The following is a 27,194-nucleotide window of genomic DNA, read 5'->3' as shown; positions in this document are numbered from 1 at the left end:
CGCCAATGAGGACAATGAATCCTATCCTTAGCGTTGTGATAGAACTAAATGATGGTAATCGAAGGCAAGTGCCAGGCATGCAGTAAGCATTCAGTAAATGTCAGTTGCCTTGCTGGCTGTACTCTGCCATCCTGACCACAAGCCACCCTCAGGCAACTCAGGACTTTTGCCAAGCAGATCCCAACAGAAGAGGGGCTATATAAGACCCTAAACACCAGCACTTGTATTTCAGATAGCCTTTGATGTCACTGAAACAAACAGAGGTGTTAACTTTGTTGCTTTATTCGCTCTTTAAAAATGGAGGCAGGAGAGGCCATTCTGTTCGGCCAGAATGAAATTCAATACACCCATAAGAAGAAATCGAAATGTTTCCAACCAGAAGATCAACCTCTACCCATCATTTCTGCATTGTTCACTTTATAGGATTTTGAGATGAAGAGAGATAAGTCAAATGGAGGTCAAGGAAAACAACACAAAATATAATCTGGAATCAATAACACAGAACCGTTTCTATCGTTAATTTCTTTTTGGGGTGGGGATGGTGGGTGGGGGGTGGGAATCGGTCAGGGATCTAATTAGAAAAAACCCACTAAGTCAGATATGCAGGGCACCTAACAAAGCATCGCTCCAGCTCTGTGTAATTGGGCTACACTGTCTACATCCGAGAGAGCATATGGTCGCTGACAGACACCCAATTTCTCAGCTACACAACATCTTCCCACACATGTTCTCCTGGGCCTGGGCACTCCACACAGCTGGGCTCTTGTCCCAGCTCTGATCCAGGCCAGGGGTGTGTGTGTGCATGTGCATGTGTGTGCGCGTGCGTGCGTGCATGTGTGTGTGTGTGACAGGTTTACCACTTTGACTCTCCTGTAATGAGTTTTATCTATCTGGTTGTTGTGAGGGCCAATGAGAGACATGGATAAAGCTCCTTGAAAAGCTGGCCCCAGGGTGTGGCGGGTCCACATCTGTTCCATTTTGAGCTCTGGGCAGTTGTATCCGGTACCCAGTCAGGGACATGGGACTCAGGCAAGACCACCAGTTCCTACACTGGCAGCCAGGGAGCCATGACCTCCAAATCACAGAGGCCAAAGCATCAAGCCTTCCACTGTCTTGAGCGCCGGTGAGCCCTGCATGAGTCAGAGAAAGCTAGGATCAAATGCAGCTCTATCAATGTGTGACCGTGGCCAATTGCATGTCATCTCAGAACCGCATTGTCTAATCTGAGAAATAAAATGCAGATTATCACCTACCTGAAAGGCAAACAGGGAAGACAGAGGTTGTGTTTTAACTTGCCTGGCACCTGGAGGTGGCAATAGGTGGTAGTTCCTACATTAGTTCCTTTCAAGTCCACCCCTGAAGCCCACTTTCATCTCATTTCACCTGCATTCAAGTTCAGGGGTAGGGGATTCTAACCAGTACTGGTCTGTAACTCTCACAAAAGGTGAGGAGCAGGTTCTTCTGGCTGGCAGACTGTGTGGCATTTTGGGGAAGTTGTATTTGAGGTTTAAGCTCGAAGGAGTGAAACTGGGAGAGTATTTTCTACCCCAGTTCCCGATCTTTCACTCCTTGATAGTTGAAAACAAATCGCTGGAAGACGACAGGGGAGGCAGTGCCTGGTCACGTGCCTGACCGAGTTCTATCCAGCTGCTTGTCAGGAACTGGCGGCACCATGAATGCAAGTCACAATGCTGTCAAGATCGATTGTCAGCCCAGCCCTTCCGCCTGCTGATCTAGTCCTCAAAGTCCAAGAATTCCCTTTCCGCAGTCAGCAGCGTCTGACCCTAGCACTCACTGCGGGCCTTGATGGAGAGAACAACCTCCAGGTACCTGCCAATCCAAAGCCTGCCTGACAGACATGCTACTCAGGGAGATGGTCTCAAAGGGAAGGACTCTCTCCTCTTCCCTCAGGTCCTCTCAGGTCCACCTGTGACACTGTTAGAACACCAGGAACTTTATGCCTGGACCGTTATCTTAACTCCTCCTAGAATGACCTTCATGGAGAGGTACTCCAATGTTATGCCCGCATTTCAAGAAACAACCATGGAAAACTCTCATTTTTATTAGTTATAAAACTGTTATCAAGGACACTGTCCATTATGTCACTCAGTGTCTTACATACAAGGGAGCTTCCTCCACAAGAAACCTATTATAGAGTGTTCCCCCCCTTCCCATAACATTTCCTTTTTTTCCTCTGAGAAAATAGTATGTTGCTTCTTTCCCAATAATGAAGAATTGTGTAACTTCTGCCAAGAAGCTCAGAATCTAATTCGATGCTCAGCCACGGCCACTCGAGTACCTTTTTAATTAGCATATTTGAATTGAGCTCCATTCACTGGTTCTGATTTTCTCTTTCTCTTTTATTAATAATATAGGTATTTTTGTATATATGTCCTTTCTTATAAATTACATATGTGCATTTATACTATACACACCATATAGTCTTTATTATAAGTGGAATCAGATCATTTTTGTGGAGATGCAACTTTGTGCCTGGATGATGACAATGCTTGCGACCCATTAGTTTACTCAAAGGGTTCATCTTCAAATAACCTTTTTAGCATCGCTATTTCTGGGACATCTCACAAACCTAATGAATCTGGGTTATAGCCTTGGACCCTCTGTGATCTTGGAAAAGTCATTTAATCTCTTAAGCCTCAGTATAATACCATTGGCCCAGTTTACCTAATAAAGTGCTACGGGGATCATGTAAAACAATAAATACCCTTTGAATTGAAGCTCTTTGAAAAGGTAAAAGAGTGGCTAAAAAATTTCCAATTTACAGCTCAGCATTGCTTGTTGAGGAAAAAATGCAACTGGGAGGACCGAGGAAAAAGACTAAAGTTTATAAACATCAACTTTGGTTGATGTTTTCCCATTGTCCTTCCAGATCCATTCTCCATCCTTCTCTACCCACTTCTATGCCCCAGGGGGCTGACCTTTAAACTGCATCAATGAGGCTATTTTGCCCTATGGCTTCAGCTGATCGCAGATCGGCAGGAGACTGGTGGGGTATTTTCTCTCTTGACAGGCTATAGGTCCAATGGCAGTATTCTACTGAAGGCCACAGGTCCTGTGATGTGGCCTCTCCCACAGCCAGCTACAGAGACAGCTACACCTACACTCACATTTCTCTCCAACTTTTGGTAATCATTCTCTTAGGTAAAGGCTCCCTCTGTTGCTAACCTAGGGCGGTTTCATCATCCCTACTGGGTCTCCTTAGTCCTACCCACACCTTTGTCAATAGTTGCTTCACTAACCTCTCCTACATTACCCTGATTGAGGGCACAACCTGGTTCCTCTTGGGGTTTGGTTGTGCCCCCAGAGGCACAACCCTCATAAAAACTCCTTGAGGTAGATGAGGTTGCTCATTTTGTAGATGAGAAAAAGATATGGTTAAGTAATTTCCCAAGGTCATATACATTGTAAGTTATAGAGCTAGGTATCAAACCCAGATCAGTCTCATGCCCTTTCTATCCATCTTATGTTCTCTTAGATGGGTGAAGTATTTTTTTTTAAAAAATATATTTTATTGACCTTCTACAGAGAGGAAGGGAGAGAGACAGAGAGTTAGAAACATTGATAAGAGAGAAACATCGATCAGCTGCCTCCCGCACACCCCCCACTGGTGATGTGCCCGCAACCAAGGTACATGCCTTTGACGGGAATCGAACCTGGGACCTTTCAGTCCACAGGCCGATGCTCTATCCACCGAGCCAAACTGGCTAGGACTGGGTGAAGTATTTTTGATACTACATTAGGACCTCCAGCAAAATGCTTAATGGTAGTGGTGGTAGAGGCATCTTCTCTGTTCCTGACTTTAAAGGGAGGACTTGCCATGTTTCATAGCACCCCCATGGCTATACTAGTAAGAATGAACATTGGCTTTTTAACTTTAATATGTTATGTAGTGAGTTCTAGGCACATAATCAAGGATCCTGGTGGTGGCAGAGATTAGAAGAGAGGAGGCTGGAATTTCCATCTCCATCTCCACTGAATTTGGGAATCTCCCCTGGTTACATTATCTCCCCAAAAGTCCTTTCCCTGATCTGCAGTTCAGAGTTGGATAGTTCTTCATTGGCCTGGGTTGAATCATTGTCTTCTAGTGCCTCCTACTGGTGCTGTATTATATGGAGCTACAAAGAGCCTGTCCAGTTTCTCTTCTTCTGGATAGACCTTAGGACCCATTTTAGATACATTCATGGTCCCAACTGTTCTTTTTTCAATGCCCACCAAGTTTCCTATAGCCTTGCTTTGACTGTGGTTCCAAGAGCTAAAATCAGCACTGTACGCCTCAATCAAACAACGGTAAACTGAGGAACTCCTTCTTTACTCTAGATATTTTATCTTGACAGCCTAAGATTCCATTAGCTTTTTTCACAATATTTCTGCCCAATAACCTTGTCACTTAACTAAATTCCTTGTGTCTTTCCTCTCAATATCTCCTGATTTACGACCTCTCTGATTGTGTGGTTGAGTTTTTAGAACCATGGTCAGTTTCTTGCATTGACCTTTGTTAAATTTCATCCTGCTATATTTAACCTGCAAATGTCTTTGGGATTCATTTATTTTCCAACTATACAATGCATCACAAATTTGATAATCTTGTATCCCTATATAAGTCATTGTCGAGAATGTCAAACAGGACAGGGTTGAGGATAAAGCCCTGAGGTCTGCTGATTTGAGGTGCTAATAGGGCAGTTATGTCTATCATGCAAATAGGAATTTGGAAATGGAGCTTGGGTGAAAAATATAGACTGAAGATTTAGATTCAAAAGTCATGGACATTTGGGGGAGGTGAGAGGTAAAATAATTGAAGTGGATAATATAGAGAAGAGAGATAATAGAGGAGAGATGACAAAGGTCAGAAATTTGGAAGGGGAAGAGAAGCTACAGAAGGCAGTGAAGGGGGATCAAAGATATAGGATGGGAACCAGGAGAGTCCGGGGTCACAGTAGCTAAGGGAGATAGTGCCAAGGAGAAAGGTTGAGTATGGTTGCAGAGGAGGTGTGAGAAAAAGGTCATTGTGTGTGTGTGTGTGTGTGTATGTGTGTGTGTGTATGTGTCTGTGGGATGGTGGTAGAAGGATTAGAAACAAGATTAAATCCCAATCTAGCTCTGAATGGTGATACTGGTAACTTTTTTTACTTAACCCATGTGGTGAATAAACATCATTATTTATATGTTTTTGAATGCAGGAAATACTCATAATAATTTTTTTCTAAAGTGAATAGATAGTGTGGAAGTAGAAGTATGGGGGATAGATTATTTTAAAAAGTGAAATTGTGGAAGTAAAAAGGCAAGGGTAAGAGTAAAGCTCAAGATGTGAAGGGTGGAGTTCATGGTCCTGAGCATATGTATAGGATAAGGGGAAAACATTAATGGAGAGGACGCTCTTCAATGTGGGAAAAAGAAAGTAATTGATAGACTCTAGACTCTGGAGGGACTATAGGGGAGGATATTAAGAACTCAGGAGGCACAATAGCAACTCCAGTGTCCATTGATGGATGAATGGATAAACAAAATGTATATACCGACAACGGATGATTACCGAGCCTTAAAAAAGGAGGACATTCTGACACATGCTCCAACATGGATGAATCTTGAGGGGAGTATGCTAAGTGAAACAAACCAGTTACAAAAAGACAAATACTGTATGATTCCATGTATATGAGGTATATAGAGTAGTCAAATTCATAGAGACAGAAAGCAGAATGGTGGTTTCCAGGGTTTGGGGAACAGGAGTCTGGGGAGTTATTTAAAAAAAAAATAAAACAACTCAGGTAGAAAAGTAGGTTCTGGGACAGAAACAGAAATGAGGTGAAGGAATAAAAATAAGTGAAAATAAAGGAAAGACTTGAGGTGGACAGAAAGGAACTTGAAGTTGCCATTGGATGAGGAGCATCTCAGCAGAGGGTCTGGTGGGGTCCACTGAGGTTGAAGGGGTGCTGCAGGCTTGAGCAAAGAGAACAAGGTTTGGAGCTACTTCTGGAAGGGATGTGTGTGGGACCAACAAGAAATGAATGAAGAAGGGGCCACGTGGTAAGGAATGCTCAGTGCAGGTTACCCGTATCAGGGTGTAGTAGATGCATCACCATGTTTGAGTCTATCTAGAAATAGAAGTGGAGAAAGCAGAAGGGTGTTGGTGGTGGTCCTGGACTCAGGGTTCTAAAGGTGGGGTGGCGCCCTAACTGGTTTGGCTCAGTGGATAGAGCGTCGGCCTGTGGACTGAAAGGTCCCAGGTTCGATTCCGGGACCTTGCATGTACCTTGGTTGCAGGCACATCCCCAGTAGGAGGTGTGCAGGAGGCAGCTGATTGATGTTTCTCTCTCATCGATTCTAACTTTCTATCCCTCTCCCTTCCTCTCTGTAAAAAATCAATAATATATTAAAAAAAACAACACATAAAGGTGGGGTGGGGAGAAGCAGCTTGAGGTGTTGACAAAGTCTGAGCAGGACAGGGCAGGACACACTACTCTCTGTCTATATTTATGTTTGGGAGGGGGTCTCTGGAGGGAGCTCTGCTTTTGAGGACCAAATTGTGAGGGGGCAGAGAGGCCAGTGGTTGTTCTTTGCTGTAAGATCTGTATTGTAAAAAAGGCTGAAGAAAATTCTTACGGATTGATTGGTTGGGGTGAAGGAAATCTGCAATGCTAGCTTTCAGGGCAAGTCTAAAGGGTCTTCAAGACATTTTCACACAATTTTCGTATTGACAGTGAGATATTCTGATTTGTATTCAGCCTTCATAGCAGGAAGTAGCCTGGGACACAGCTAGACTTGGGGCAACTTATTTTAACGAGACTTTAACTGCCACAGAAACTTCTATGCAGTAATGATTGCAAACCACATGTCCTATTTCTCTCCTGTAGAACCTTCGGCTATAACCCTCCTGGTTGCTCTTGTGCATAGCTTTGCTCTTTTTTATTAGGGATTACATTGAGGAGGCCAGTTCTGAGAGCTCAGGAAATTCTACCAGCATTTGGGAAGGAGGAAAAAGGCTGACGTTAACACACTGAAAGGTGTTAAAAATTATAATTCTCCAGACTGCATGACAAAGAGGGTTCAGTTCCAAACTTACTGCCCCCATGGAGTGGCTGTGCTTGATTAAGAACAAATAAACTGGAAGTGGTTTGGACATCCAAAAAATGCAAGGCAGTTGGAGACTACTTCTCTGGGGGGGATTTCAGAAAGGTAGGCCAGGCAGTCTAATGGCTTCAAGATTACTCAAGGAAGTTGGGGGTTCTCCGTTTTAATTCTGACTTTCTTTTTTATAAAAATCTTCACTCAAGAATATTTTTTTTCCCATTTTTTTTTTTTTTTTTTTAAGAGAGAGAGAGAGAGAGTGGAGGGGAGGAAGGGAAGGGAGAGATGTGAGAGAGACACATTGATCCACAAGTGCCCCAACTGGAGCCAGGGATCCAGCCTGCAATTGAGGTATGTGCCCCTGACCGGAATCAAACCTGCAACCCTTCACTCCAACCACTGAGCCAAACCGACCAGGTCTAATGTGGACATTCTGTATGATTGACTGTCTTAGTAATTGGGAGCTTATTTTTTAAATGAAATTTATTGATTTGAGAGAGAGAGAGGGAGAAGCATTGGTTTATTGTTCCACTTATTTGTGCATTTACTGGTTGCTTCTTGTATGTGCCCTGACCGGGGATGAACCAGAAAATGTGGCATGCTGGGAGGACGGATACTCGAACCAACTGAACTACCAGGCCAGGGCAGTAACTGGGAGCTTCTTGAGGCAGACATTTATTTACCTTGTATCCCCACAGACTGGCATATATGTGTGCTTCATGGATGTATAGAAAACAAATCACCATTGGAATAGAAATTAGGTGGTGACAAGAGAGTACAAATATTCACAGTTGATAGCCTCACCTCCTGGAAAAGGAAATGACCATGCTGGCTGGAATAGTGTTGAATAAGAGCCTGCAGACAGCTGGGAGTGAATCCCCACTCCACTGCTTACACGCCAAATAGCCTCTCTGAGCTATAGTGTCCTCATCTGTAAAATGGTGACAATATACTAGTACTCATATTTACTTCACAGATTATTGTATGGATGAAATAAGATAATACAGGCAAAGCCCCGGCATATAGAAAAATTACAATAATGCAAGGAAGTGGGGAGTCTTTTAGCTGTTATTATTACCTTTCTCCTAATTCTTTCAAAGATTCGCTTCTCAGCCTTCTCTTGCAGCCCCAGTCTTTCCTAAGTATAGCAAACCTGCAGGTGTCACTGTGCCTAGAGAAGCTGTGAAGATCTGTTAACTTATGGAAGTGAGCACAGTGCCCCAGTCTTGTACCGCTCAGTACACACTCACTGAAAGAATGAATGCTGAAAGAAATTTGCTCTCAACTCTAGGAATTACAAAACATACCAATTAGTCTTACTACTCAAGTGACCTAAAGATTCTCACACGTGCAATAGAATTGTTGGATTTTGAAAACACGAGTCACCAAAATTAGTGAAAGTGTCTAGAGGTCAGTAGTTCCCAACTTTTACTACGTAAGAGCCTCCTAATTAACTAAAAAAATCCCCAAAGAGTCAGAATTGGTAGATCTGGAAAGAGTACAGGCGATAGCATTTTAAGCTCATCTCCCAGATAGTTCTGATGCAATACTTTAGGGGAGCCTGAAGGCCTCTGTTGAGAGGGTTACTTGAAAATGTGAAGGGTGCCCATCTAAATGCAAGAATCTCTTGGTTCTTTAGTACTTTTAGGTTTCCTTCTTTTCTCTCCAGTGGGTAAAATAATAGGATTGAAATGACCATCAGTCACAGACTGAGCTGCGAGAATCTGGGCTCATTGAAGTTCTGAGGTTGTACAAACACGGACATGTTTAAAGGATTTGCCATAAAGATCTAGTTATTTGGGCACACTATATGCCTGCAAATCATTCGGAAGGATTGTTAATCTAGGAGTCTATCTATTTCTCAGTCTGACATTTCAGGAGGATTGTATTTTCTCCTTCAGGATTAAAGGAAGAAATATTTTTTTTATAGCAATGCCACTAGAAATAATTCAAAATCTAAAAAGCTTTAATGTGAACTACAAGAATATGACTTCTAGTCACACTCCACATACAAGAGGAACGCGTTTAGATCAACACTAAAAGTATATGAATGGGAAATAAACGGTAGGTCTTTGTGTCTGCAGGGGAGAAGTTTCTGTGTAGTTCTATGATTTTTCTCAGAAATTAAACTCCCCCAGAATCTGGCCTCTGCATTTAACCTCCAGTTAAGGTCATTAGTCTGTTCCACCATGACATGGTGCTACATGGCATCACTCTCTCTTCCCCACTAATCTGTTGTTGTAAATGTTGCTTTGAAAGGGTCTTAATATTCAATTATTAATCAGAATCAATTTAACAGGCTGTTGATGCCAGGAATGAAATTTTCTCCATTTGCAAAGCTGGGATAAGCTGATCAAGAGAATGGTTTAATTTCATAGGAAGTAGATTAAGCTTCCCATGCCTGCCTAAAGAGCTTACGGAGGCTCAAAAAGGTGAAGAAAAAGGTGTGTCTGGGTGGCTACATCATGAGCCCATGAAGAGTAATTTTGAGGAATTTATAAACCATAGCAACCTCAGTTTAGATAAAGTTTCCTTAACCTGGAAGGGTCAAGTTGCTATCTTCTCTTTTTAAAATCTCATTTAAAGTGTAGCCCGACAAATTTTAAGTAGAAAAATGGTGCTACAGAAATTACAATTTCTGCACTTAAATCTGCTTTATTCCCTGTTTTCATACTAGAGCTATGAGGAGCTACAAGCTTATCTTCTTTCAAGGTGCAAGACTTCAAACAGGAGGGTGAAAAATGACCGAAGTTATTTGTAATATGCAGGAAATATAGACAATCTGTGTTGAGTGTGAGAAGCTGTGTTCTTTTTAAAAAAATTTAGTGGGGTGACATTGGTTAATAAAATTACATAGGTTTCAGGTGTACGAGTCTATAATACATCATTTGTATATTATATTGTGTGTTTACCACCTCAGGCCAAGTCTCCTTCCATCACCATTTATTCCCCCTTCCCCCCCCTTTCCCTTCTACTACCTCTCCCCAACCCCTTTTCCCTCTTGTTATCACCATAATGTTGTCTGTGTCTAGGAGTTTATTCCCTTTGTTTAATCCCTTCACCTTTTACAGCCAGCTTCCAACACCCCTCTCCTCTGACAGCTGTTAGTCTACTGTCTGTATCTATGAGTATGTTTTCTATTTTGTTTGTAAGTTCATTTTATTAATTAGATTCCACATATAAGTGAAATCATGTGGTACTTGTCTTTCTCTGACTGACTTATTTCACTGAGTATAATACTCTCCAGGTTCATCCGTTCTATTGCAAAATGTAAGGCCTCTTTTTGTTTTTTTAGCTGAGTAGTATTCCATTGTGTAAATGTACACCCCCCCCCCCCTTTTTTTTAATTCACTCATCCAATAGCCAAGATTTGGAAGCAGCAGTTGGGATGCTTCCAAATCTTCACTATTAGAAATAACGTTGTAATGAACAGATATTCCTTCAAATTAATGTTTTGGGTTTCTTTGGATATATTCCTGGAAAGGGAATTGCTGGGTCATAAGGCAATTCTATTTAAATTTTTTAAAAAAAATCCTCACCAAGGACATGTTTTTATTGATTTTTAGAGAGAGATGAAGGGAGGAGGGGGAGATAGAGGAAAAAAAAATTGATGTGAAAGAGAAACATCGATTGGTTGTCTCCTGTACATGTCTTGATTACCAAGAGATCAAACCTGCAATCTGGGTATGTTCTCTGGGAATCAAACCCGTGACTTTTTGGTGCATGGATGATGCTCCAACCAACTGAGCCACACTGGCCAGGGCTACCCTATGTCTTTTGATTGGAGCATTTAAAACCATTTACATTTAAAATGATTCTTGATAGGTACGTATTTATTGCAATTTTATTTTTTTAATCATGTTTTTATGTTTTTCTTAAAGAAGTCACTTTAACATTTCTTGTAACACTGGTTTGGTGATAACAAACTCTAGCTTTTTCTTGTCTGGGAAGTTCTTTATTTCTACTTCAAGTTTAAATGCTAGCCTTGCTGAGTAAAGTAGTCCTGGTTGTAGGTTCTTGCTTTTCATCACTTTGAATATTTCATGCCAATTGCTTCTGACTTAAAATGTTTCTATTGAGAAATCAGCTGACAGTCTTATGAAAACTCCATTGTATGTAACTAACTGTCTTTCCTTGTGGCTTTTAAGAGTCTCTCTTTGTCTTTAACCTTTGGTATTTTACTTATGATGTATGCTTGTTTGGGTTCATCTTGTTTGGGGGTCTCTGTGCTTCATGGACTTGTATGTCTTTTTCCTCTACTAGATTAGGGAATTTTTCAGTCATTATTTCTTCAAATGGGTTCTCAATCCCTTGTTATCTCTCATCTCTTTCTGGTACTCCTATAATGTGGATGTTATTATGCTTTATGTTGTCCCATAGGTTTCTTAAACTATCTCATTTGAAAACATTCTTTTTTCTTTTTGCTGTTCTGATTGGCTGTTTTCTTATACCTTATTTTCCAAATCGTTGATTTGATCTTCTGCTTTATCCAACCAATCTACTGCTTATTTTCTGGTGTAGTCTTCATTTCAGATATTGCATTCTTCATTTCTGATTGGTTATTTTTATGATTTCTAAATCCTTTTTTGATGCTGTTGTAATTCTCAATTAGTTCCTTCTGATCCTTATAAGCATTTTTTGAACTCCATTTCTGATAAATTACTCTATTTCATTTCACTCCTTCTCTAGAGATTTTTCTTGTTCTTTCATTTGAGGCATGTTTCCTTGTCTTCCTATTTTGGCTGAGTCTTTGGGTTTGTTTCTATTTATAATGGAGATCTGCTATGCTCCAGTCTTGGTAGGGTGGCCTTATGTAGTAGGTGACTTGTGGGACCCAGTGGCACAGTCTCCTTGATTACCTGAGCTGGGTGCTCCAGGAATGCCCTCTGTGTGGGTTTTGTGAGCCTTTCTGTTGTAACTGAGTCTTGATTGCTATTGGCCCATTGATGTATGGATCAACCCTCAGGCTGGCTGACTGTGAGGATCAACCCTGACCACAGTGTTTGAGCTGCTGTGCACGTGCTGAGTACATGAATAGGAATTTGGCTTAGAAGATCTGGTGCCTGTTGAGATCTCCTTTGGATGGGCCACTTGTGAAGCTAATTGGATTCTGCTCTGATGTTGTCTGATGCTGGCCACTGGGTGTCTTGGGAGGAGCTCTGGTGCAGGTCAATGACAGATGCTGTCTATGACTGGCACTGGGAAACTGGTTTGGAGCTACAAAGTGATCCCCAGTTTGTGGCTGCCTCTGCTGGGCCTGGGTGCATGAGAAGGATCAAGCTGCACACCAAGGATGGCTTACACCAGCACTGAGCCCAGCGGCAGGTCAGTAAAGTCTGAAGGCACCCCAAGATCTGCCTCCATTTGCCTCCATCTGTTGGCTGCTTGTTAGGTTCAGTCATTGAAAGAGCATCTGATGATACTTGAGTTACATGAGGTAAGTTCTCAGTGAGTCACCAGATAGGAGCAAGTGGTGTTCACCAGACTGATACAGGTTCAAACTCGGTGCCAGTGCTAGGTCTGAGGTCACTCAGCTAATGTCCCAGTATATGGCGAGTCTAGCTGCCACCTGCTGGGTGTTTGTGCACCTTTGTGGTGGGGCAAGGTCTTAGGGAGTTGTCATGGTGAGGCCAGCAGAGTTTATCAGGTCCAAACAGACCAAGATTTGGCCGTGTGAAAGGGGGGCTCTTCACTGGTTGGGCATGCAAGGGAAAATGGCCTCATCTTAGAACCACACAACTCAGTTTGTTCCAGATTCTGCCAGGAGCCTGATCTCAGCAGCGTGGGGCCACCAGGAGGTAGGAGGATGGCTCTCCTATGAGGGGGAGGTGCCATTCAGGCTTGGGGTAAGGTAGGGTGAGTAGCTCTCGACTCAGAGCCACACAACTTAGCCTGTCCTGGATTCTTCCAAAACCTTGGCAGGGTGGAGCCACCTGGAGTTGGGTAGCAAGGATTGTGGGGGGCATTGCAAGTCCTGAGAGTGGGGCTAGCAGATCTCCCATGACGGGGAGGCTCCAGTCAGGTTCATGGGAGAGTGGGGGAAATGGCCCCCAAAAGCCACACAATTTAGTCACTGATAACCCCTGAGGTCTGCCTAGACTTCTACACCCTGGATCATGCTGCTGACTCCTCAGTAGGGCCCAAGCTCCAAAGGATGGGGCTACAGAGAGTTCAGAGAGTGGGGCTATTGCATTTCCCCAGGCTGGTACCATAAGGAAAGGATTGCTCCACCCAAGAAAGATGGTGTCTGTGGTGTGGGAGAGGGACTCAGCACAGGTATCATGGCAGTTGTCCCTTTTAATTATCTCTTCAAAGCCACAAACCTCAGTCTCTCCTCACACAGCCCCACCCTCCCTCTGCTGGAGCCCAAGGTGAGTGGCTGTGAATGAGATTTTGTGCATTGGCCATTGAAGAGGCCAATGTGTCTCTAGCAGTCTGCTGTCTCTCTCTGTGGACAGAATTCCTGCTGATTTTCAGTCAGATGTTATGTGGGCACCTCTTCCCAGCTCTGGTGCTATGAGCTGGGGAGCCCAGCTTGGTGTTGAGACCCCATACTTCTCAGGGAGAATCCCACACATAGCTGAGATATCCCTCTGGAATCTCAGCCACCACCATTGGGAACGGGGCCAGCCCTCTTCATGTCTCCATCCTTTCTACCAGTCTCCATGTGGCTTATTCTGTAAATCCTTGGTTATAAGACTTCTCTGTAGCTAGTCTTCAGTTGATCATTCAGGTTGATGGTTCTATAATTTAGTTGTGATTTCACTTTGGTCCCGGGAGAGGTGAGTGTACCTTCAACCTACTCCACTGCCATCTTGGCTCTCTCTGAGAAGCTGTGACCTTGAAGAGGGTCTCATAATCAATGAACTGACAACATTACGGAACTCTCACTCTACCCTGTGCATATTTGAGGTCACCTAGGAATGAGATGGGTGCTCATATAAATGCAGGAATCTCTTTGCCTTTTCATTATTTTGTGTCCCCCCCCCCTCTTGTGGACGAATAGGCACTAAGATTGAAAGTAGCCTCAGCCATAGATTGGGAATATCCCCCCATAAGATTAGAATTTCACCCCCAGAATCAGGGGAGATTGTGTGGTGCAGGCAGAATCAGCTGCATAATATGTAGGCCCAGTAATAGCTGAAAATTATCCAAAAAGCAGGAGAAAGTGCCATTAAAGGTACTAAAACACAAAGCTTTCCCATTTTTTCTTGTGGTCTCTCTCTTACTTTGTCATGTTATTTGTTTTTATTCTTTTTGTTGTTGTTGTTATTGTGGTAAAATACACATAACATAAAATTGCCATCTTAACCTTTTTACATTACACATTACAGGCACATCTTGCTCATTAAGTGTGCAGTTCAGCTATACTAGTATTAAATATATTCACATTTAAAGATACCAGTCATGGTGTCTTTTATTTGATATTTAATGCCATTCTAAGTAAATTAAAAATGTAAATTATTAGCATGAATTTTACCGTTCATTTGTGCAATGCCAGTTTAAATGCAAAGGTCAGAGCATTTAACTCATTTGTGCAATCATCGAAAGCATACTTCATATTTTTGTCCCTGGAGGATGCCTCAAGCTGGCTAGAAAAGACAAACACAGGCAGCCTCAGAAAGGTTGGAAGAAGGACAAGAAGGTTCGCAGCACAGACTGGGCTCGAAGGAGTTGGCTGGAGCACTCCATCTGGCACAGGGATATTCAGGACCTTGACAGGTGCTAAGACCCACCTTGTGTGCCTACTCAGGCCTGCTGGCTGCTGGGATCTCCTCACCCCCAGGCCCCAGATTGACATGTTGTTCCCTGGCTTGGGATAGGCCCTGGGGAATCTCCCTTCCCATGTAGTTTCCCCAAACCCAAGGAGGACAGATGACACTCCCCCCTGGTTACTGCAACGTCTGTATCTGGACCGGGAATGAGCAGTCAGTTTGTCCCTCATCGAAGCTTCCTGACTGATGTCCACCAGGCACATGGTCAGTCTGGGTGGGATGGCAACTGCTATGCTGTGTCCCAAGAGGCAGCGGATAGGTGCAGCCAACTGTGACCTTCCCCACCTATACCCAGGCCCTTGAGGGCAGTGGTCACTGGATGGGCACAAGGAGGGGAGGCCAGGCAAGGCTCAGGTTCTAGTGGGCAGGAGAGTGAGCTGAGAACCCACCCTCCACCCCCTGGGGGAGCTGGGGACATGGGATGGGCGTTGGGAGAGGGAGGATGGAAGTGGAGGCAGCAGGAAGCAGGACATCCGGTGCTGTCTCCAAGCCTCCCCAACACACTGCATGCTCCAATGCTCCACTGTCCCATCAGACTTCATGCATAAGACACAGTGTCTAGTCTGGGGCTGCAGAACATTAAGCTCCAACCACGGGGGCTCTGCTGAGCTGAGATCCCCTGTGGGGCTACATGGGCCTTGGTGCAGGAGCCAAGAACAAGTAGGGGAGGGGAGAGGAGAGCCCGTGCTTCCGGGGAGCAAGGCTCGCCCTGCCTCTCCTTGGCTCCTAAACAGGGTTTTGACATTTTGATGTGAGAGGCACTTGTTCTCCTTTCAGGATTGCCCTCACTTCTCGCCCCTCCTCTCTTTCCTGCCCACTCCGGATTTTAAGCAATGGGGATCTTCCTCTGATGTCCTTCCCTTTCTTGTTGCCCTCTGTCTGAGTGAGAGGAGATGGGAGCTCTGTCTTTTAATTGCGCTTCATGGTAAATTAAGGTGTCCCCTGCCTGGTAGGATGCATGTGGCTGCAGCCGTGAATGCTTGTGAGTCTCTTTGAGCTCCTGGGTGGGGGTGCTGGGTGCCTGCTTTTCAGGACTGTGTGAGGCCCAAAAGGAAGAAAGGAGAGTGAGGGAGGAAAGCTGGAGGAAAATCACAGAAGCGTAGGGAAGGTGAGAAAGAAAGCATGGGAAAATGGTTAAGGGGAAGAAGATGGAAGGCAAGGGGGTAAACAAGGGCGAGGGAAGGGAGGGACTCCCAGCATTTTGCTTGCTCTATCCACATGATTTGAAAGACTAGAGGCTTCACCTGATAAAGCTGTTGTCCCCAGCAGACAGTGTCTGCACAAGCTGGTGCCTGGACAATGACTTGGGAGGCCCAAGTGGCAATAAGAAGTGTCAGCCCCGAGTCTCTTGCTCTGCTCCTGTCAGATCTTTGAAAACATGACTCAGCATTTTAGCTTTCTCAGAGTACACCCCAATGAGCCCCGCGGAGGCGTGGGTGCTCTGAAGAGAACTGTAGGGGTGGGTGGGTAGACGGGGAAGTTAAATGGGCCAGAAGAGCAATGGAAAATCCCTTCTGGAGCTCCCAGTAGGACCCAGAGTTGCACTGAGGAGAGTTAGGTCTTTTCATTCACAAAAATGAACTCTATTTTTTTCAGGGTGAAAGCAGAGGCCATATGAGCCAAGTGTATTCATAACCTCAAGCCTTGAAAACCCTTCCCTCTTAGTGGTGTTATAATGAACTAGCCTCTTGGGTCCCGGTGGGAAGGCTCCACTGAATCTCTGTTTGAGAAGGAGAAGAAAGAGCAGCTCGCCATCTGATGGACTTGCAGCCTGGAGAGGACACACGGCTGCGTGCCCGGGCCTGGCTCCGCACCCCAGACGCCAGCCTCACAAGAAGCCCCAGGTTCCCTGCACTTTCTGTCCTCTCAGTAATTATCTCTTTCTGGGGGAGGATTTCACGTTTGGATTATGATGCAGACTCCACTGAGATTTTCCTCACCGTGGCTGCAAACACCGATTTGTCAAGGGAGCAGTATGACCCCCTCTAAAGACTCGGAGTGTTCTGATACACGTCCTGAAACCTCTTTCATGACTGCAGAGATATGAGAACAATATTTATATCTAATTCGAGGGGAAACTAAACTGTGCTTGCAAAGATGGCCCCGCTCTTTCTAGAGCAAGATTTCTCAAAGTGGTGATGGGTGGGCCTCCCACATCAGAACAACATGGAACAACGGGTTAAAAATCAGATTTCTGCATCCCCACTGCAGAACTACTAAATCTCTGTGGGTGAGGGGTCGGCACCTACATTTTAAAGAAGCTGAGGGTTCGTGCCCCTGTGTATACTGACAGTTGCGAGTCCACGCCTGGAGCGGTGGTTCTCAAACTTGACTGAGCCTTGGAAGCACCGGGAGGGTTTGTAGAACACAGACAGCTGGGCCCCACTTTGAGATTCAGTGGGTCTGTGGCGGGGCCTAAGGATCTGCATTTCTAATAGGTTCCTGGGCGGTGATCATGCTGCTGGTCTGGGGACCACACTCTGAGAACCACTGGGTTAAAGCAATGCCAACAATTCAGCCTTGTGTCCGTCAGGTGTAAGCTGTTTACTGAGGGCCAGAGTGTGGGAGGCAGTGGTGTCCTCCGACCAGGAGGCAAATGCCTGGAAAAGCAGTGCAGGCCACTGGACCCGGAGCCAGGCCCCTAGGCAGGGCCCTAAGGGAGCAAATGGTGTGCGTGTGCCAAGTAACCAGGCTTCTGGTGGCTGGAGCTTTGGACTCCCAGGAGTCAGTTTGGTTTCAGATAAAAATGGGGTTATAGGTCTGTTCTATAACCTAGACAAGGAGGATTGGCTAAACCTAGAACTTCCAGTAGATCCCTGGACTAAGCAGGAATAAATGAAAGCACAAAAGAAGGCAGAGTTCTCATTACCATGAATAACCATGGATAACCCAGCAGAGATAATGTTTAATAAGCCAGGCACTTTTTGGGGGGTGGAGGTGGGGCGCTATATTCACATACTTCAGGCTACCAATCCTCTGGGGATATTTCAGGGGTCTCAGGACACAGATGCTTCCTTTTTTCTATCTAGAAAGTATTTCAGGCTGTGGTCTCCATAGACCACTGTGGCGTGCTTGGCTGTGTGATTCCAGGGTTGCCCACAGAATCTTTGGTTCCTCCCCTGTCCTCAGACGCCTGCAGTTTCCAATATAGCCACTAGAGGTCTCAGCAGGACAATGATTATCTTAGGAAAGGGACAGGAAGGACTTGGAAGAAGCTGGAAAAGTCTCCCCCCCCTTTTAAAAAATTATTATTATTATTATTATTATTATTATTATTATTAGTAATTTCAAAGAGGAAGGGAGAGGGGAAAATAGAAACATCAATGATGAGAGAGAATCATTGATTGGCTGCCTCCTGCACGACCTCTACTGGGGATCTAGCCTGCAACCCAGGCATGAGTCCTGACCAGGAGCGAACCAAGACCTCCTGGTTCATAGGTCGATGCTCAACCACTGAGAAACACCAGCCCAGGCGAAAGTCCTCTTTTTATTTGATTTGTTGTTTAGGGTTATCCCCATGTGCACAGCCCGACTATAACTTTTTTCATAATCCTATAATGGGGGATGAATGCTGCTGGGAGGAAATGGTGTGAAAACCAGACCGAGGTTAGAAACAAACTTTTTTCATGTACTTTTTGAAATCAGCTGTTCTCAAATACATATCACACACCAAGAGCCTGGGGTCCAGAGAGGCACAGTAACTTTCCCAAGATCACCCAGATATTTCGTGACAGAGCCAGGACTGGGACCCGAGTCCTTTCTTGGGATGTAGGCTCCTTAACTTAAAAAAAAACAAACCTCTCCTGGCTGTGTATGTGGGTTTTCAACCAGAAAGAAAGGAGCTGGTTCAATACACTGATAAGATGCTATGATGGAAAGAGGAGGACTGAGTTTTAATCCAGTTTCTGCCGCATTTTGGATGGGTTAATTTCTCTCTGGAGACCACAGTGATTTTGTATGAACCAATGGGTTTGGAGTGAAGGACCGATTTCTTCAGCCCCAGAATTCTGTCACATCTTGTGAGAGCCCCTTCAATTTTAAGTTCTTATCATCTCTGACAATTTGCAAAGTTTCCTCCCAATAAATTCCCATTCAACACACACTTGAAACTTTGAGATTGAAAATAAGAGGCTATCCTGAAATCCTGAAATCATAGTCAGATGGGGGAGGCATAGTAAGGTAGGATCTTATTTTAAAGGTTCCAGGTTTACTCTTGGTCAGGCACAAATTCCTCCTCCCCAAGTTATTTACCTATAGATCTAGTTTTTCACATATTGATTCACTCAAAAGTAGAAACAGAGTTCATACAGAGTCAAGGATCACCAAAACAGACTGTGGCTGTGTGTGTCTGTGTGTACAAGGAAGGGCCAATAGGGCCCATATCTGATTTAATAATCCTTCATAATCTCAGGTTTGTTCAATATATGTGTGTTCACCATATGTATACTTACAGAGAAAATAATAAATGTAAGCCCTGTTTCTTGGCACCATGGTACTTGTTTTCACATGGCGTCCGCTCCTACCGAGACTCACAGAGCAGTAACCTGTGGAGGCAGGTGGCCCAGAAGAGCACTGCATGGCCGAGGCTCACTATGGGTGACCATGGCCTGGACAGAGGCCTCCCCAGGCTTCCGCACGGTGGAGTAGTATGTTGCAGTGAGAACATAGACACGTGATTAGAATCCTAAAAGCTGACAATCTGAGGGCTCATTGTCAGAGAACAATATCCAAACGCATTCCCAGGGGCCCCAGCTCCTTCCTGGGGAGGTGCCAGGCTGACAGCTGCAGGTGCTCTGGCTCCTGCCCATGTGCCGGGGATTGTAGGGAGAGAAGCACAAATATAAACTCAGGGACAAAGATATCAGATCTAGGCTTAAAAGCGACGGTTCATGCGGCCCAAGCACCAAGCGGCGGAAGCAGGAATCCGAGCACACGGAGAGGACATGCGGGAATGTAGGCAGAAGCGCACAGAACACAGGTGGGCCCACAGGAGCCATGCTCACACTTACATGGTGTGGTCTCACACTACCTTAGTTTGCTTTAAGCATTTCCATCATCTGAGAGTTTGGGAGGGAAAAACAGAACAGTTAAAGGTAAAATACATTAAGAGCTAGCACTTTACTCTTAAAAGTTAAAAATAATGTCATTCCTGGCCATGCCATTCATAGGGAGATAATTCACAGTGATGAAGAAAAAGCTCAGTTCTGAGAGTCAGACTATGGTGTCATATCTTGGCTCTGCCACTTGCCAGCCGTGTGACTCCAGGCAAGTATCTTTCTGTGCGTCAGTTTCCTCATCTGTTAAATGGGTCTGATAGTATTACTCAACTCATCCGGTTGCAACGAGGGTGGAATGAATTACTACGACGTGAACTACTTGGAATAGTCCTATTCAATACCAAACATTATCTATTAACATTGTTGTTATTGTTACTTTATCTTTGGCTTCCTCAGGCAATACCGCCCACAATAGACGATAAAAAGTTTTCTACAGAAAGTCAAGGCTCGGAGAGAATTGTAGATGCTCAATAAGAAAAATAATAGAAGAAATCAAAAGGTTCAGGAGGAAAGAACAAAGTTAAAACTGCATGGGGTGAGCAATATTTGCATGTGTTGTTATAACTCTTGAGGGCATCATTTCAAATACCAAAGCAATTCGAAGTAGCTTTAAAAAAAATCTTCACCTGAGGGTATGTTTATTGATGAGAGAGAGAGGGAGGAAGGGAGGGAGGGAGGGAGGGAGAGAGAGAGAGAGAGAGAGAGAGAGACACTAATGAAAGAGAGAAACATTGACTTGTTGCCTCCTGTACGTGCCCTGACCAGGAATCAAACCTGCAACGTTGGCATATTAATATGACATTTCAACCAACTGAGCTGGGCTGAAGTAGCTTTTTAAGAAAAATGAATACAGTTTCTCTCCATATCCTTGGTTTTGCATCTGTAGATTCAACCAATTGTGAATCAAAAATATTTTTTGTGTGAAAAAACTCAATTCCAGAAATTTAAAATAAAATAAAATAAAATAAATTAAAATCGATAGCATAAACAGAGATCAATGAGACCCCAAGGCCTGGTTCACGTTGGACAGGTCAAGGCTGTGTACACATCATCAACCCTTCGGATTGACAGCATCTTTCATTTGCTAACTGGCTTCCATCCAGTGCCTCATACAGATAACAGCTAAAAGGTTCCTGTGCAAGGACAGGGTGGGTCTTGACTACCAGGTGGTTGACCAAGTCATCCAGGAGGACGGACTTCTCTCCCCCATTCTTTCCCTAACCCATTCTATCAGCTTTGACCTCATGTGGCAGGATATTGCAGTGAAGCCTGAAAGAATGGGATCTAAGCCTGAAAAGAACCTGCAAGTAAAGATGACCAGGACTGAGCCTGCCTTTGCTAATCACTCCATGTCCCTGGCTGGCCAGTACCAGTGCCCAGGTAGTTCTTCACTTTCCCTCAGAGTGAATCTGCCCCACCTTGTAGTAGTGCATTTGCACATGTAGACAGGCCAACTGAGACAGGCCTTGTTTAAACACACGTGGCTTTCCAGAAAACTAAGATGAATGGGCTGTCCTCGCTTCTGACCAGGGACACCCAGTTCCTTCCCTCGAATCTGATTTTATGGCCTCTTGCTTCCTGCTTCCCATCTGGACCTCTTCTTACTTCTCTCCCTTGGTTGTTACCTGACTGTGGCATTTCTTATTCATTGCTGGCCCCAGAAAGTTCCAGGATAGAAGCTCAAGGCCTCTCCTCTGTCACTCTGTCTCCTCATGCCCTTTCTCAGTTTCTCAAAGGCATGGGAGCTGGTGTTGGCCCTCTTTGGGATGTGAACATTTGGATGAAGCAATTTGCTTATTCAAGTTGGAAAGTCAGGTACTAAAAGCATCATTTCACATGAAAAATATAAGCAGTATTGAAATATAGAAGGAAGAATGACAAGGAACGGCAGTGTTGGTTTAGTAGCCTCGCCTAACTGACCTTTGCCAGAAAATGTGAATCGGCTGCCTCCCTAGATAGGCACTCATCCCTGCAGAAACCGCAGTGGTGCTTAGCTTCCTGCTTCTTGCATCCTCCCACCAGGCAGGGCATGTGTTTGTGTGTATGTATATCTGTGGTGCCCAAACACTGGTTGCTGTGCTCTGAGAAGGCCTCTGCTTAGAGCAGAGTTTAGATCTGGGTAATATTCTCAGGTTCAGCTGCCAGTTGGGCTGCAGGATCCTAAAGGCTGGGCGTGGGCTTTTCTTTCTTGGGCAGCCTCTTCCTATGTCAAGTACAGCAGGAGGGGGTCAGGGCTGCCATTGGTCGCAGCTTCATCTGTCTGGCAGGAAAGCTGGCTTTTAAAAGACACAGTCTTGTGTCTTAGATCCCAATCACAGGAGCTGTTTCAAGGACATAGATTATGGTGCTTGGGCTCTGGAACACAGAGACACCTTGATCTGTTCAACATTTTTTTTTTAAGGGATGCTATTTATGGCATCAGAATGTTGCTCCAGCCAGAGTGCAAATGGGAGAGGATAGTTGGAGAAGCAAAGGGATTTCCAACCAGAAAAAGGACTCTAATGAACGGATGTTTGCAGAAGTGAGGACAGTTAAACAGAATCATTAAGCAATTAGCCAAATTATAACTAGGATGGGAAATACAAGGTGATTTCAAAGGGCATCATTTCAAATAAGTCATTCTCTTGCTTTGGAGGGCTTTCATTCCACACTGTGAAGAAGGTCCTTAGTTTCACAGAAGTGATGAAGGCAGTCGCATTTTTCTTGTTGATGGGACAAGCAATGCCACGTCTCCTGGAGGGTCAATGAGTCCTTCAGGCCCGGGGACCACATTTGGAGGGCCGAGCCCTTGATGCAGTGAAGGCAGCCTTGGTATTCTCATCCTGTACAGTGTGAGTTTTATTAAAGAGTTCAATGTCAGCAGCTTCTAAGTTCTGCTCTGGGTCCCAGGGCCCAATTCTTCCCAAGCTGTACAGATATCCCCAGGTGCAAGCTGTTAGTGGGTAGCCATGTAGGAAAAAGGACAATCCACAACAACCATTTTGGTGTTCTGTGCTCTGTTTTAGCTACATACCAGTAGTCAGGTTTCAAGATGAACCTCTCCTGGATTCCTCTGACCACAGGTATCACATTCCAATCAAGGCTGAGGCAATGGGACATGCTTTATGTGCATCTTTCCATAGATCGGGAGAGGACTCCTTAGAGAAAAGGAATAGCCTTATCCCACTTGCTGGTTCTATGCACACGTGTGTGCAGCACGCTTTTCTCTTGCTATAGATGCAGACAGGTCTTGTATCATTGCCATGCATACTGGCCCCTTTGTTCAGAGGGCTTGCTAAGTATATGAGTCACTCTTAGTGGTAGATCAACTAACAGGCTGAGATTTTACTCATTAAATAATTTCATCTGTAATACTCAAAACATAAAAACAGACCTAGCCTTTATGTTTCCATTTGATTTACTCACATTTGAGTGAACAGCTGTCTCATTTATTCAAAACTTTATAAAAGCACCCCAAATGTCACTTTAAGACAGTATTTCTTTTACTGGGTGATTTTCACTAAGCCCTGGGAGTTTGGGTTCTATGGTTTAATTTCCCACTTCCTGGCGGTAGTGGATAATAGGTGGAATGATGAGTGTTGACTGATTTTTCCTTCAAATGCATCACCTCCTGGGCCTTCAGAGCTCCATGGCAGAGAGTAGCAATGAAAAGAACATAAATGAAATATAATCTTAGTGAAAACTATTTTTAGTTGAGAGGCCTTTCAAAGAAGAAATATAAGTTGGTACTGTAATTTATTGTTAGAATCAAATAAATCTAGGCTGGGTGTGACCTTGGCAATTAATTATCCAGCCCACTGCTTCATTTTATGGATCAGGACACAAGGCTCTGAGAAGACAAGAGACACAGCCTGATGGAGACAGTCAGGGTTAGTGGTAGGTCTCCTGACTCATGATCCAGTACTACCCCACCACGCTGTTTCCATTTTAAATACAAGAATGAAGCGTTCTAAGTAATGACTCCCATTAGGAATGTGAGTAACATGCCCAGCCTGCCATCTGAGTTGGGAAAGGTTTAATCTCTTCATAAGCAAGCTAAGGGCAATGTTAGGAAACGACTTGAACTTCTTCAGTAAGATAAAGATCAAAGGATGTCTGTGGTCTACCTTTAGGCCACTGATTGCGAAATTCGAATAAATTATAGAACACTTTCAAAAGAAAATAATCCTCCCAGACCTATGATAAATTTTGTTAACTAGCATTTGAGAAACACTTACTAAAGAAAGTTAAAATCTCGTTCATTGAACATGATTTTCAATTGAGAGATCTCACTGAAAAAAAGACAAGTTTTATCTTTAGAATTGGCAAAATGAAAGCACAAATCTTAAATGTTCTTATTAAACCCAAAGACCCCCATGTCCCCACAAGAATATGACCTTGAAATCCATTTTGAGAAACCCTGTCCTAGCTCAGATGGAGTGTCTGCTCCCTTCTCTGGGTCCATCAAGGAACTTCTTCAGTTTATATCCCCTCCTGCCTTTGCTCCTTCAGTAGCTATGTCTTTTGTATTGAATGGATTTTTTTAGTTCATTCACATTTTTATATTGAAGCCTGTGTGTCCTGTATTCCCGTTAACCTTGTCACCCTAGTTGTCTCTGAATCCTGGGTCACTGTGATTTCCCTAATATTTGCTTCAGATGAGAAATTTCAGCACAATCCTGCCCTAGTGGTATGGTACTTTTAATGGAAATGCTAGTTTTCTAGAACAAAAGAGATAGAGGTTTCCAATCTGTCATCTAGGCAGCCTCAGCCGCTGTCTAGACTTCAGCAGTGAAGTCCCATCAGTTAAAATGCACTTTATACACCTCGGCTGGCCTTGCACAGTAGTTAAGTTCCCTGTTTTACAATCTTACAAATTTAACATTGCCATCCTGTCCTTCTTCTGGGGTGGCAGGTGGCTACAACCACATTTAGATTTTCCTCTGAGGGGGAATTCTCTCTCCCTGACAGTCTCTCACCACTCCATGTCTCACAGACCACGGAGAATTTGTCAGGGAGCTCCCTTGGGAATGTCTCTTTCCTGCCTCCCTGCTCTCTTATATTCGGTGGTCAGAGTTCTCTTTTTCGGAAAGAATTCTTTCCCCAGTGGAAATGTAAGTGGGCTAGAATTTCTTTTTTGGCTCTTACAGTGCTGTTACTAATATTTTTGTTTTGGATTTTACGGAAAGTGATTTTTTTTTTTAAATAAAGATTGCAATGGGTCCTAGTTCTACATTATTTTGGTTAAAAAATAATGAAAGGATGCTTCTCTATACTCGCATGTTGCAATATGGTAGGTACTAGACACATATGACTTTAAATTTAAATTAATTAAAATGAAATACAATAAAATTTTTAGTTCCCCAGTCTCATTAGCCACATTGTGCTCAAAAGCTACGTGTGTCTGGGACACTGTATTGGGCAGAGCAGATGTAGAACATTTCTGTCATCGTTCTGTGGGCAGTGTTGCTCTAGGGCATTTATTATTCTTTAATAAAGTTCTATTGCATGCTGTGCACTATGCTTTAGAAGTTAGATTTGGAAAAAAGATACAGTGAAACATAAATATGCAAGTCATCTTCAGTTAAAAGCCATCTGGAAAGTGCTGAGAATAATTATTTGATAAACAATACTGTTGGAAGTCTGGTGTCTTCATGTTCAAGTCAGAAACACATCAACACCTCATCAATTAATTTAGATTATAAGAAGATCAGGCTTTATTTAAAGACAAGATAGAACGGACTTGCATTAATGTGGTGATTCTTCTCAATGGAGCTGTGTATGTGGGGTTGGGAGTGGTTGAAATGCCTGGGGAACCATATCAGAAACACCTGGGAACTTGCATCCAGCTAAACATTTCCTTCCCGACCCAGGTAGGGTTAGAATGCACTGGGGGAGGGGAAGTGCTGCAGGTGGAACTCTTGTGATTTGAAAAAGCTCCTCATGTGGTTCGTATGTGTCTTCTCCACCTCCATCCCTCTAGGTGGGAACCATTGCTCCAAAAAGTGGCTAACCCGGTTGGGAGACGTGCCTAGTTTCAGAATGTCAAGAACCATTTATGTAAGTTAAGTGCCTAAGAGTTTATAGAGGTTGTATTAGTCAGGGGTCTTTAGAGAGGCAGAGTCAATAGTATATATAGATATAAAATGTACTACATACATATGATTTATTGTAAGAATTGGCTCATGTAATCATGGAGGCTGAGAAGTCCCATGATCTGCTACCTGTAAGCTGGAGAACCAGGAAAGTCAGTGGTGTAATTCAGTCCAAGGCCAAAAGCCCGAGAACCAGCGGAGCTGATGGCATTAAGTTCCAGTCTGAGTCCAAATACCCTAGAATCTGGGGGCTGATGGTGTAAGTCCCAGTCTGAGTCCTAAGGCCTGAGAGCCAGGAGCTCTGATGGCCAAAGGCAGGAGGAGATGGATGTCCCAACTCAAGCAAGAGAGCAAACTGACCCTTTCTCCAACATTGTATTCTATTCAAGCCCTCACAGGTTGGATGACATCCACCTGCATTAGTAAGGGTGATTTATTTTTACTGATTCAAATGATAATCTCTTCCATAAATGCCCTCACAGACACACCCAGAAATAATGTTTTACCAGCTATCTGGGCATCCCTGAGCCCAGTCAAGTTGATTCATAAAATTAACCATCACAGAGGTTAAGTTCTGCTTACTGGGGCTGGTCTCATGGACAATTCTATACAAAGTCTAAGTAGAATGAGCACGCCTTCTGGTTAACAAGGCTATACTGCTTCTCCAAAGCAGCATGACTAAATATTGAAGCAAGTTAGCAGAGCATAAAACATTTATTCATTCAAGAATCACTTATTGAGCATCTAACAATGTATATATATTGTGCAATATGGTGAAATAAGTAAGTGACGGCACTGTAGTGTGGCAGCTGAATTTCCCTGGAGTCAACCTGGGTTTCAATCTTGTATGCTCTAGCCGTTCTCAAATTACTTAACTTCTCAAAGCTTCAGTTTCTTATATTAAATTTTTTAAAACTATAGCATTATTATTATTACTAGAGGCCCGGTGCATGAAAATTCATGCACTGGAGGGGGGTGTCCCTCAGCCCAGCCTGCCCCCTCTCACAGTCCGGGACCCTTCAGGGGTGGGAGACGACCTGGTGATCAGGGGAAGGCGACACCCCCATCACACCTCTACTGCTGCCACTGCCGGCAGCACAAGCCTTGGCCGGCCCTGGTTACCTGTGCCTTGGGCCAGCCCTAGGCAGCTGGGCAGCCATCATCTGAGGCTTGCCTGTGCCTCGGGCCAGCCCTGGGTGGCTGAG

General features: G+C 44.1%; 1 protein-coding gene across 3 annotated transcripts in view; it reads right to left on the bottom strand.

Moving 5' to 3' along the window:
• LHFPL3 (LHFPL tetraspan subfamily member 3) overlaps positions 1-27,194 on the bottom strand; it is a 479,961-nt gene that overhangs the window by 17,328 nt on the left and 435,439 nt on the right. The window contains exon 3 of one of the 3 annotated variants that reach the window (XM_070425186.1): positions 19,868-19,915. The exons of 1 other annotated variant lie outside the window; for it this stretch is intronic. In XM_070425186.1, the coding sequence (XP_070281287.1) occupies positions 19,899-19,915 (17 nt within the window). In that variant the 3' untranslated portion in view covers positions 19,868-19,898. The remainder of the gene's footprint in view (positions 1-19,867; positions 19,916-27,194) is intronic. One more of the 3 variants, XM_070425187.1, reaches the window with a different exon arrangement.

Source organism: Myotis yumanensis, unplaced genomic scaffold (genome assembly GCF_028538775.1).
Source record: "Myotis yumanensis isolate MYYU_CA2020_CCGP unplaced genomic scaffold, mMyoYum1.0.hap1 SCAF_9, whole genome shotgun sequence".
Lineage (NCBI taxonomy): Eukaryota > Metazoa > Chordata > Mammalia > Chiroptera > Vespertilionidae > Myotis > Myotis yumanensis.
This window is presented reverse-complemented; position numbering and strand designations above follow the sequence as displayed.